This window comes from Electrophorus electricus, chromosome 11 (genome assembly GCF_041902795.1).
Source record: "Electrophorus electricus isolate QZ-2024a chromosome 11, ASM4190279v1, whole genome shotgun sequence".
NCBI lineage: Eukaryota > Metazoa > Chordata > Actinopteri > Gymnotiformes > Gymnotidae > Electrophorus > Electrophorus electricus.
This window is the reverse complement of record NC_137507.1, coordinates 29,684,916-29,697,500: the sequence shown is the minus strand read 5'-3', so window position 1 is coordinate 29,697,500 and position 12,585 is coordinate 29,684,916. Positions and strand designations below refer to the sequence as shown.

At 51.9% G+C, this 12,585-nt stretch overlaps 1 protein-coding gene across 3 annotated transcripts in view; it reads right to left on the bottom strand.

Annotated features, from left to right (window-relative positions):
- Positions 1 to 12,585, bottom strand: part of camsap2b (calmodulin regulated spectrin-associated protein family, member 2b) — a 66,145-nt gene that overhangs the window by 7,215 nt on the left and 46,345 nt on the right. For all 3 annotated transcript variants that reach the window (XM_081722825.1, XM_081722826.1, XM_035528530.2), the window contains 8 exons: positions 10,681 to 10,771; positions 9,696 to 9,783; positions 9,534 to 9,562; positions 9,258 to 9,327; positions 7,644 to 7,892; positions 5,798 to 7,538; positions 2,329 to 2,465; positions 189 to 409 (listed from right to left, as the gene is read on the bottom strand). In XM_081722825.1, the coding sequence (XP_081578951.1) occupies positions 189 to 409; positions 2,329 to 2,465; positions 5,798 to 7,538; positions 7,644 to 7,892; positions 9,258 to 9,327; positions 9,534 to 9,562; positions 9,696 to 9,783; positions 10,681 to 10,771 (2,626 nt within the window). The remainder of the gene's footprint in view (positions 1 to 188; positions 410 to 2,328; positions 2,466 to 5,797; positions 7,539 to 7,643; positions 7,893 to 9,257; positions 9,328 to 9,533; positions 9,563 to 9,695; positions 9,784 to 10,680; positions 10,772 to 12,585) is intronic.

Below are 12,585 nucleotides of genomic sequence, written 5' to 3'. Positions count from 1 at the left end.
TAAAAGATACAAATCCATGTTACTGTGGCAGAACTGTAAACAGATGAATCTGAGTTTATATTTGTTTGATATTTTCACAAGACCTTCAAGTTGAGCTAAGACCTTCTTGTGTTAGTGAAGTAACAAGGTCATTGTAACACCCTGTTTGAATCCTATGGTGCCGCTTTTAAACAGAGTCGAGGCTGTACCTGTGTTTGTCTGTGCAGGAGCTTTGGAAGACTCCATGTTGTCTCTGTGCATAGACTTGGGGCGGGGCTTCTTCTGTTTGGCGCTGGGTGGGCGGGACCTAATGACGCTGTCCATGTCCTCCATCAGCTTGAGCTGCTTCTTCCTCAGATACTCGTTTTTGATAAACTCCCTCCTTGCCTTCTCCTCTTCTTTCTTCTGACGGTCCTCCTCTGCTTTCAGTCTGTCCAGCAGAGGGCAACAAAGCAGAGATGCGCTCACAGGTTCTCACTGCCAATGCTGCAGACCACATCCATTCAGACAATTACTGCCATAAACTGAACCAATAAACCAAGAGTCCTTGTTCTGGATAAGACCCGAGCACTTCCTTGGTCTAGATCAGTCAGCACTGCTCTGAAGCTGCCCTGACTTCCCTGTTCTGGATCAGATATCTCTGAGCTGAAGCTGACCTGACCACTCCCCTGTTCTGGATCATTCAGCTCTGAGCTGAAGCTGACCTGACCACTTCTCCGTTCTGGACCAGTGTCACCAAGCTGAAGCTGACCTGACCACTTCTCCGTTCTGGACCAGTGTCACCAAGCTGAAGCTGACCTGACCACTTCTCCGTTCTGGACCAGTGTCACCAAGCTGAAGCTGACCTGACCACTTCTCCGTTCTGGACCAGTGTCACCAAGCTGAAGCTGACCTGGCCACTTCTCCGTTCTGGACCAGTGTCACCAAGCTGAAGCTGACCTGACCACTTCTCCGTTCTGGACCAGTGTCACCAAGCTGAAGCTGACCTGACCACTTCTCCGTTCTGGACCAGTGTCACCAAGCTGAAGCTGACCTGACCACTTCTCCGTTCTGGACCAGTGTCACCAAGCTGAAGCTGACCTGGCCACTTCTCCGTTCTGGACCAGTGTCACCAAGCTGAAGCTGACCTGACCACTTCTCCGTTCTGGACCAGTGTCACCAAGCTGAAGCTGACCTGACCACTTCTCCGTTCTGGACCAGTGTCACCAAGCTGAAGCTGACCTGGCCACTTCTCCGTTCTGGACCAGTGTCACCAAGCTGAAGCTGACCTGGCCACTTCTCCGTTCTGGACCAGTGTCACCAAGCTGAAGCTGACCTGACCACTTCTCCGTTCTGGACCAGTGTCACCAAGCTGAAGCTGACCTGGCCACTTCTCCGTTCTGGACCAGTGTCACCAAGCTGAAGCTGACCTGACCACTTCTCCGTTCTGGACCAGTGTCACCAAGCTGAAGCTGACCTGACCACTTCTCCGTTCTGGACCAGTGTCACCAAGCTGAAGCTGACCTGACCACTTCTCCGTTCTGGACCAGTGTCACCAAGCTGAAGCTGACCTGACCACTTCTCCGTTCTGGACCAGTGTCACCAAGCTGAAGCTGACCTGACCACTTCTCCGTTCTGGACCAGTGTCACCAAGCTGAAGCTGACCTGACCACTTCTCCGTTCTGGACCAGTGTCACCAAGCTGAAGCTGACCTGACCACTTCTCCGTTCTGGACCAGTGTCACCAAGCTGAAGCTGACCTGGCCACTTCTCCGTTCTGGACCAGTGTCACCAAGCTGAAGCTGACCTGGCCACTTCTCCGTTCTGGACCAGTGTCACCAAGCTGAAGCTGACCTGACCACTTCTCCGTTCTGGACCAGTGTCACCAAGCTGAAGCTGACCTGACCACTTCTCCGTTCTGGACCAGTGTCACCAAGCTGAAGCTGACCTGACCACTTCTCCGTTCTGGACCAGTGTCACCAAGCTGAAGCTGACCTGGCCACTTCTCCGTTCTGGACCAGTGTCACCAAGCTGAAGCTGACCTGACCACTTCTCCGTTCTGGACCAGTGTCACCAAGCTGAAGCTGACCTGACCACTTCTCCGTTCTGGACCAGTGTCACCAAGCTGAAGCTGACCTGGCCACTTCTCCGTTCTGGACCAGTGTCACCAAGCTGAAGCTGACCTGGCCACTTCTCCGTTCTGGACCAGTGTCACCAAGCTGAAGCTGACCTGGCCACTTCTCCGTTCTGGACCAGTGTCACCAAGCTGAAGCTGACCTGACCACTTCTCCGTTCTGGACCAGTGTCACCAAGCTGAAGCTGACCTGACCACTTCTCCGTTCTGGACCAGTGTCACCAAGCTGAAGCTGACCTGGCCACTTCCTTTTTCTGCTCCATATCCTGCTCCTGTTGCCGCTTCTTCATCTGTGTTTCTTTCTCTCTGCGGAGCCTCTTCTCCAGCAGTGCTGCCCTCTTCTGGGCGATGTCCTCCTCACCTTTCTGATCGTCCTGAACATACAGGCGCAGGAACGTGAAGTTAAACACATTCTCTCACATAAGATAGAACACACACACGGTACAGACATTCATCTTGGGGTCAAACTACAGATACACACCAACATGGTCACTCATACAAATGATAAACAATGAATCCTGTATACAGAACAAAACCTGAGTACGAACATTAAGACGCAAGACACTGAGTAGATGACAAAGCACTTTTGTAGGCCGCTCTAGATAAAAGCGTCTGCTAAATGAAAATGCAAATGAGGACCAAAGTGCCATAAACCAGTCAACAATGTATCAGAGAACGAGGCATTACCGTGCTGTAGTGCACTTAAATTTTATTATTTTTTTGGTTTTTATTAGCAATATTTTGGTCAAAATGTAGCAATAAGGGCCACCGGCACCATCCTGCAAGATGGCGCCAGTGAGCTCGGCTGCCGTCACGACTGCTCCGTCCACACCTGGCACTTTTTTTGCTCTTCCCGCTACCCCTGATTTCTCTGCAGCCCTTCTCTACACACCACGACGCGTATCTCATACAGCAGAGACGCTCTTATTTCCCTTAATCTACACAACACTCACCTCAAGCCGTCTCTAACCCCGGACCCAAGATGGCTGACGGAGATTCTGAGGAAGAACAAAGGACGCGACGCGAGGAAACAGCCTCGAGGGAAGCGAGCCGGCGTCAGGAACAGGCTGAGGGCTCGAGCACACCGAGCTCCCTTACCCAGCATCCTGCTAGCCAACGTCCAGTCTCTGGACAACAAGCTCGATGACCTACCGGGCCAGGATAAAGTTCCAGAGGGACAGTCAGGACAGCAACCTCCTCTGCTTTACCGAGTCATGGCTGAACCCACCGGTACTGAACCACGCCATCCAGCTGGCTGAGTTCTTCGGACGTCGAGAGGCGGTGGAGTGTGTGTGATGGTAAACAACAGCTGGTGCAACAATGCCAACGTTGTTACTCTCGCCCGCTCCTGCTCACCCAACCTGGAGCTGCTCGCCCTCAAGCTTCGTCCTTTCTACCTTCCCCGGGAGTTCACTTTGGTCATCATCAACACCGTGTACATTCCACCTCGGGCCAACATGGACACTGCACTGTGTGAACTTCATGAAGCTCTCACACAGTTTCAGGTACAACACCAGGATGCTGCACTTATCGTGGTTGGGGATTTCAACAGCGCCAACCTCAAGCATGCAGTGCCCAACCTTTACCAGCGCGTAACCTTCCCCACCAGGGGAAATAGGACACTACTAGGACACTCCAAGAGCCACCATCAAGAAGTTTCCCAACCAGAAGCCCTGGGTGGACAAAACCATCCGCAACTCTCACACTGCTGCCTACAACGCGGGTAATATCAGCGAGAACATGGACGAGTACAAGTCTGCAGCATACGGAGTGCGCAGGGCGGTGAGGAAGGCGAAGCGTCGCTACGGGAAGAAACTAGAGACACAGTTCCAGCAGAGTGGCTCTAGATCCCTGTGGCAGGGACTACGGATGATCACGGACTACAGGAGCCCACCCTCCGGACTGATGAGTGCGGATGAGTCTCTGGCGAACAAGCTGAACACATTCTTCGCTCGCTTCGAGGCTACATCTAGCAGCGCTAATGCTAGCAGCACAAATGCTAACGGCGCTAGTGCTAATGGTACTATCGGTGCAGCCAATGGCGCATGCGCAGGGCCCACCATAGAACAGCGCCCTCTCATCATCACGGAGAGTGACATGAGGAGAGTGTTTAAAAGGGTGAATACCAGGAAGGCGGTGGGACCAGACGGCATCTGCAGGAGGGTCCTCAAAGCCTGCGCAGATCAGCTAGCCCCGGTATTCACTGACATCTTCAATCGCTCCCTGACTCTCGGTATCGTCCCATCCAGCTTCAAGCGATCCACCATCGTCCCCGTCCCAAAGAAACCTCGACCCTACGGCCTCAATGACTACCGCCCTGTTTCCCTCACATGAAGTGCTTTGAAAAGCTAGTCAGAGACTTCATCACATCTTCACTGCCAGCCTCCATGGACCCACTGCAGTTTGCATACCGCCACAACCGCTCCACTGATGATGCAATTGCACATCTGCTCCACACTACACTGACTCACCTGGACGAAGGGAGGGGAAATTATGTTAAAATGCTGTTTATTGACTACAGTTCAGCATTTAACACTATCAGCCCCTCCCTACTCACTACTAAGTTGGAGGATCTAGGACTGCATACATCCCTGTGTGACTGGATCTCCAACTTCCTAACAGACAGACCACAATCAGTACGGGTGGGCAAGTGTGCCTCATCCACCCTCACCCTCAGCACTGGAGCTCCTCAGGGTTGTGTCCTAAGCCCCCTGCTCTACTCACTGCACACCTACGACTGCACAGCCACTTCCAGCTCCACCATCATTGTCAAGTTTGCTGACGACACCATTGTCATGGGCCTGATCTTGGACAACGATGAGAGGGCCTACCTGGAGGAGATTAAACACCTGGAAAACTGGTGCCAGGAAAATAATCTCCTCCTAAACGTCAGTAAGACAAAGGAGCTGATCGTGGATTGCAGCAAGAAGCAGCTACCAACCTGTGAGGATCAATGGAACCATGGTGGAAAGAATAGATAGTTTCAGGTACCTTGGAGTTCACATCTCGCAGGACCTGTCCTGGTCCCGCCACACCAACTCGCTGGTAAAGAAGGCTCGTCAGCGTCTTTACCACCTCAGACACCTACAAAAATTCAGACTGCCCTCCAAGGTACTGCGGAACTTCTACACCTGCACTATCCAGAGCATCCTCACGGGGAACATCACAGTCTGGTTTGGGAACAGCACCAAGCAGGACAGACAAGCACTCCAAAGGGTGGTGCGTTCAGCAGAGCGCATCACTCAAGAGGAGTTTCTTCCCACAGGCCATTCAGGCCCTGAATCAGGGAAACTGATAAACTGTGGGGACCACCACCACGTGACTGTAAATCTGTACATTTGTAGGCTGGAATTGTACGTTGTGTACATACACACATCCATATATCCATATATACATTGTGTATATATACACATATATTGTACATACATTGTTATATATCTTTTGTGTGTGTGTGTGTATATATATATATATATATATATATATATATATATATATATATATATATATATGATAGATAGATAGATAGATAGATAGATAGATAGATAGATATTTCCTTTTCCTTAGATAGATATTTCCTTATACTATGTACGTGACAAATAAACCAAATTTGAACTTGAACATCTATAGCTTTGTTACTGAGCTCATTATAAACAGCAAGGCCTCTGTGATTCACACTCATTACCGTCCAGAACATTCTGAGGCTCACCCTGTAGAAGAACCCACAGCACATCCTCTGGTCCAGCTCCAGAGGTTTCTCAATGCTCTCCGACTCTTTCCCACTCTCCTGACCACGACGGTCCGGAAGCTTCAGCACGGATAACGGCACTTCGATCAGGTCCTTCCTGCCCGGAGCGTCCGCTAGGACTTCAGTCGGCAGCACCGTCGGGCTCTCTGTCCTCTGGGGCTGGCGCGCCGCGGTGGTAACGGGTCTGCTGTCATCTCCTTGCCTCGCGTCTACCACCTGTCCACCATCCTTCTCCTCCTGCCTGGGTTTAGTGCCAGCAGCACTCTCGTCTCCGTCAGGCTGCTCGTCTTCTGCTTCCGCCGGACGCGTCCTTTCTTTACTGGCACGGTCCTCGTTCGCAGGTCCCTCGTCGTGTCCCAGATACGCGAACGACATGGTTTGTGTTTGTCTGGGGGAGAAGCGGCGCAGCCTGGGCAGACTGTCCACCGACTGCGGTGTGTTCAGCATTCGACTGAACGGGGTGACCTTGGGCTCGCTGGGCCGTGCCGCGCGGGGGGTCCGGGCGTGGAAGGAGGCCGACTTCCTCTTGATGGGAGCAGGCGAGCGTTGGGTGGCCCGGGGCGACCCCGTGGATGACAGGTTCGGGGACAGGGACCCGACGGAGCCGCGTCCCACGACGCTGCTGCTGCGCAGCTCACGCAGGAGCCTCTGTGGCGAAGGCTGCGCCTGCACGTGCGGCGGTGAGATCACCCAGCTCTGCTGCTCACGCAGGCGCATGATGCACTCCTGCTGCTGCGCCAGACGCTGCATCTCCGTCTGCAGGAAGCTGAGCGAGGCGTTCAGCCGCTCGATTGAGCGCGTGTACTCGGCAAGGTCCGCCCCCTCGCTGGCCCCGCCCTCCTCCGGGCCGGATTTCAATGCCGCTCCGTCTGGCTTGCACCTCTCCGACCTGGAGCCGCCCCCCTCGGTTTTAGGAAGTGCGCTGTTTTGCTTTGCACCGCTAACTCCCCTTAGCGGTGAGGCACCTCCTCTGCGGCGGACGAGGTTGAGGAAGGCCGTGCGGCCCATCCGCTGCCGGTGATGTGTGAACGCAGCCTCCACATTCTTCTTCTGGGCCTCAATGGCCCTGCGCTTCTCCTCCAGCTTCATCTTCAGGTGCACCATCTCGGACACTAGCAGGCTGGACGGGTCGCGGGGCTTCATGACACCCCGGGGACTTCGCTCGTCGGGCGTGTCGGCGGCCGGCGTGGCGCACGCTTCGCTCTCAGATGTGTTGCCACCACTCCACCCGTCCCCGTGCCCCATCTTGCGGAACTTCTGCTCGGCAAAGCTGGTCATGCGCACGCGAGAGGCGGAGCCTATGGAGGAGGTGGAGCTCGTGGCCAATGAGCGTACCCCCAGCAGGCTCGGAACGGGACTGAAAGCACCGCCAGCGTCGGGTAGCGGGCAGGACCGCGCCTCGTAATCCTGGTCCATGTCAGAATAGTCCTTCAGGGAGGAGTCCTCGTCCTGCCCGTCCTGAATGTCCTCCGTGCAGACGTGAATTCCTGTGTCCATGTCCGTGGACGCGGAGTTCGGCTCTCCATCGTCAACGTGAGCTTTGGGCAGGCTGTCCTCGGGGTCCGGGTTCGGGGCGGGGCTGTGGAGGAAGAAGGCGTTGTCTTCGCCAGGGGGCCGCAGACTGCCGTGGGTGCGCTCGGAATCGTGGATGATCTTCAAAGCCTCCTCCATGGTGGGCTTCAGAAGGACACCGTTAGTGCACCTGCACAAGGAGACGAATACCGTTAGTCCGCAGAGTCCAAACCCGTGGAGTCATGCATAAGAACATCAAGAACGAAGCATGTGCCCAGATATGTTACAGAAATACCTGGAGTCATTAGGCTCATCTCCAAAACGACGGCGCTGCGCTCCTTCGTCATCCTCTTCCTCCCGCAGCGGCGTGTGTGCGCGCCCGTTAACAGGCTGGAAGGAGAGGTTCTTGCGTATGCCCCGTGCTGCGTGGTGAACTTTGAACCCGAGGCCATCCGAGCTCGCAGAACGACTCAAACCGTGATCCACTGAGCCAGACACAGGGTCGTCCAACGGAATCTCAAACGAGATCCCAGAAGAGGCACTCCTGCGTGGAGAGGAAGATGAGAAACGGCCAAGGAACAGCAGGTTTAGTGACCTCACACACGCACACGGCAGGTTTAGTGACCTCACACACACACACACGGCAGGTTTAGTGACCTCACACACGCACACGGCAGGTTTAGTGACCTCACACACGCACACGGCAGGTTTAGTGACCTCACACACGCACACGGCAGATTTAGTGACCTCACCCTCAAGGTCGTTCAGGTATCTTTACAAAGATACAAAAGCCGACTGATTTACATAGAAAAGATAAAGTCAGGATTAAATATATACAAGTTGCCTTGAAATACCTAAAAAGGTATGAAGAATGCATGAAGAATGAATGAATGAATGAATCTTTCAGATGTTGACAACCCCTTTGTGTGGTCAATACTCTGTTTCTTGTCCTGATGTTGGGAGCAGGTTCTTCAGTGGCTGCCATGCTGGATGCGTTTAAATGATCTCCACAGAGACTTGGACTATACAGATTATGAGGTTATGAGGCATCCACACATTACCATGTTATTTTAGCTTGTTTGTGGTTAAATGGTGTTTATGACAATCAGTAGAAAATGAATCATGTGACTTCCCTGTGCTGTCCTGTTGATTAATAGGTTTTGTTTTGTTATTGTTCACTGATTAAAACATTTAAGGAAGAACAGCTGACACCACCATATGTAGGAAGCTGACAGCATTAGGTTTAGAGAACACGCTGGATATTGAGACGAAACTGACGGTGTTTTATCCAGGAACATGTCCAGAACAGCTGTAGTGATATTACTGTTTTATCCAGGAACATGTCCAGAACAGCTGTAGTGATATTACTGTTTTATCCAGGAACATGTCCAGAACAGCTGTGGTGATATTAATGTTTTATCCAGGAACATGTCCAGAACAGCTGTGGTGATATTAATGTTTTATCCAGGAACATGTCCAGAACAGCTGTGGTGATATTACTGTTTTATCCAGGAACATGTCCAGAACAGCTGTGGTGATATTACTGTTTTATCCAGGAACATGTCCAGAACAGCTGTGGTGATATTACTGTTTTATCCAGGAACATGTCCAGAACAGCTGTAGTGATATTACTGTTTTATCCAGGAACATGTCCAGAACAGCTGTGATGATATTACTGTTTTATCCAGGAACATGTCCAGAACAGCTGTAGTGATATTACTGTTTTATCCAGGAACATGTCCAGAACAGCTGTAGTGATATTAATGTTTTATCCAGGAACATGTCCAGAACAGCTGTAGTGATATTAATGTTTTATCCAGGAACATGTCCAGAACAGCTGTGGTGATACTACGTTAATGATATACTACTACGTTAAAGCAAGAGCTGGGATGTCCTGATGTCCACTGACCGTCTCTCCTGAGGCCACGTCCTAGTGCAGGTATCCACATACAGCAGGGAGGTGGAGCTCTTTATCCCACCTGCCACACAAACACATTCAACACCTCACCCCACACAGCCCACCTTCCAGTCCTGAGTGACCCTCACACTGCACAACGCGTTTCCCTGCTTTTACTGTTTCCGCACCGTCTTCATTGTCATTGACGTAACTAGCCTGTGCAGAGCGGAGGTACTCCAGGACTGGGCGTATAAACACTGCTACCAGTTGCTAGGGACATGTCCTCACCTGAGCTGGCGACAGTTGGTGTCCTGACGCTAAAAGAAACAGAAAAACAGAAAAAGTAAACAATATTGTTAACAATATTTCTTATAACAACTGTCTTCACAGCGTTAAATTATTCTAAGCAAAGCTTCTATAACCAATCAGGATAGAGCATATAGGTCAAACCTGAGGTCATCAACAGGGCTGTTGGTGCTGGAGATCAGACTTGGCTTGCTTACGGGAGCCATGGGTGCTGCCTGGACCGGATCAGACACTGAGGACAGAGGACACCGATGGACTGATTAGAGCGGATCAGACATTGAGGACAGAGGACACCGATGGACTGATTAGAGCGGATCAGACACTGAGGACAGAGGACACCGATGGACTGATTAGAGCGGATCAGACACTGAGGACAGAGGACACCGATGGACTGATTAGAGCGGATCAGACATTGAGGACAGAGGACACCGATGGACTGATTAGAGCGGATCAGACACTGAGGACAGAGGACACCGATGGACTGATTAGAGCGGATCAGACATTGAGGACAGAGGACACAGATGGACTGATTATGAAATCTGAATGGCCCAGTGCAGGGTCAGAGACTACAGTGCCTCGTCACAGTCCCCTGGTCCATGGGGGTTTTCTCTACCACAGTCCCCTGGTCCATGGGGGTTTTCTCTACCACAGTCCTCTGGTCCATGGGGGTTTTCTCTACCACAGTCCTCTGGTCCATGGGGGTTTTCTCTACCACAGTCCTCTGGTCCATGGGGGTTTTCTCTACCACAGTCCCCTGGTCCATGGGGGTTTTCTCTACCACAGTCCTCTGGTCCATGGGGGTTTTCTCTACCACAGTCCTCTGGTCCTTGGGGGTTTGCTTTACCACAGTCCTCTGGTCCTTGGGGGTTTTCTCTACCACAGTCCTCTGGTCCTTGGGGGTTTGCTCTACCACAGTCCTCTGGTCCATGCGGGTTTTCTCTACCACAGTCCCCTGGTCCCTGCGGGTTTTCTCTACCACAGTCCTCTGCATTTCAGAGTCTGCAAATAAGGGCTATAGAATGATGATGACCTGGTGATGAGCACTGGGACAGAGCACGCTGTGGACCAGATATATAACCTGGATTAGGGACCTGGATTAGGGATGTGTAGATTGCAGCTTCATGCTTACCTTTGGTTTCAAGCATTCGAGGTTGAACAAAAGAGGGTTTGACGACTTCAAACCACCAGAACAGCTCTGCCATAAACACAAGGTAGTTACTCTAAAACAAACAAACAAACAAACACACACAGATGTGAACAGCAGCAGGAGAGAAACACATATCATCATCATCATCATCATCACACAGTAGAACAGAGGACAGAGTACTACAGCAGACTGCCACGCCAGCGATGGGTGTGGGCCTGGACACTGGACACTGGACACTGTCAGGCAGCCCAAACCTGGACAGGAGCAACTGAGGGTTAAGCGTCTTGCTCAGGGACCCAACAGCAGCAACCCGGCAGCGGTGGGACTGGAACCAACAACCTCCCAACCACAAGTCAAGCCCCTTAACCACCGAGCACCCACTGCCCAAGAAACGTGTCTGTCTGTGTCTAGCCCTGGAAATACGCCCCCTCACTGACTGCATTAGGTGCGTTAGGCTGGAACACAGCGGTACGGGGCGACGGTTCTCTACACACAGACCAGGAAATATCCATCAACCTTTAATAACACAGTTAAAGTGTCCACAAGTAATTAATGTATTAATGTTGTTGTTGAGATGATTTAAGTTAAGTTACATTAAGGAGAGTCAGGAAATCTCGAATGGTTGGACACCATGTAGCTGGTCCCTCCCTCTCACTCTCTAAAAGACTCACTGTCAGCACAGACTGACACCATTAGAATGCACACAATGAAACACACAAAGAAAGAGTCAATCGCCCACTCACTCGCACGCTCGGTCCAGTCTCGCACCCTCGGTCCAGTCTCCCACCCTCGGTCCAGTGCTCTACATCTGTACAGTGTTTTGTCTTATGCTGCAGAACATGTCTGTTTATACTGTGTTTAATAGACTATAACTCATAGGAGAGTGCACAACACACACACACAGCAGAGTGAACAACACACACACACACACACTCACAGTAGAATGCACAATACACACACACACACACACACACAGCAGAGTGCACAATACATACTCACTCACACACTGACAGCAGAACGCACAATACACACTCACGCACACACACAAACAGTAGAGCACACTATACACACTTGCACATGCAGTCACATACACGCACCCACATACACACATGCAAACAGATTCTCTCTCACACACACACACACACACAGACACGCACACGCACACACACATTCCCCAGTGATTCAGCGCTTCCAAACAGTGGGGTCTAAACAAGGCACTGGTTCTCTCTCCCTCTCCCAACGTCTCCTCACGACACCCACAGCCGCACCAGTTTGTGCTCACAGAGACACACACACAGGAGGCACATTACAACAGAACTGCCCCATCCATACACACACAGAGGGCACATTTACAACAGAACTGCCCCAGCCACACACACACAGGGGGCACATTTACAACAGAACTGCCCCATCCACACACACACACAGGGGGCACATTTACAACAGAACTGCCCCAGCCACACACACACAGGGGGCACATTTACAACAGAACTGCCCCATCCACACACAGGGGGCACATTTACAACAGAACTGCCCCATACACACACACACAGGGGGCACATTACAAGAGAACTGCCCCATCCACACACACACAGGGGGCACATTACAAGAGAACTGCCCCATCCACACACACACACAGGGGGCACATTACAAGAGAACTGCCCCATCCACACACACACAGGGGGCACATTACAAGAGAACTGCCCCATCCACACACACACAGGGGGCACATTACAAGAGAACTGCCCCATCCACACACACACAGGGGGCACATTTACAACAGAACTGCCCCATCCACACACAGGGGGCACATTTACAACAGAACTGCCCCATACACACACACACAGGGGGCACATTACAAGAGAACTGCCCCATCCACACACACAC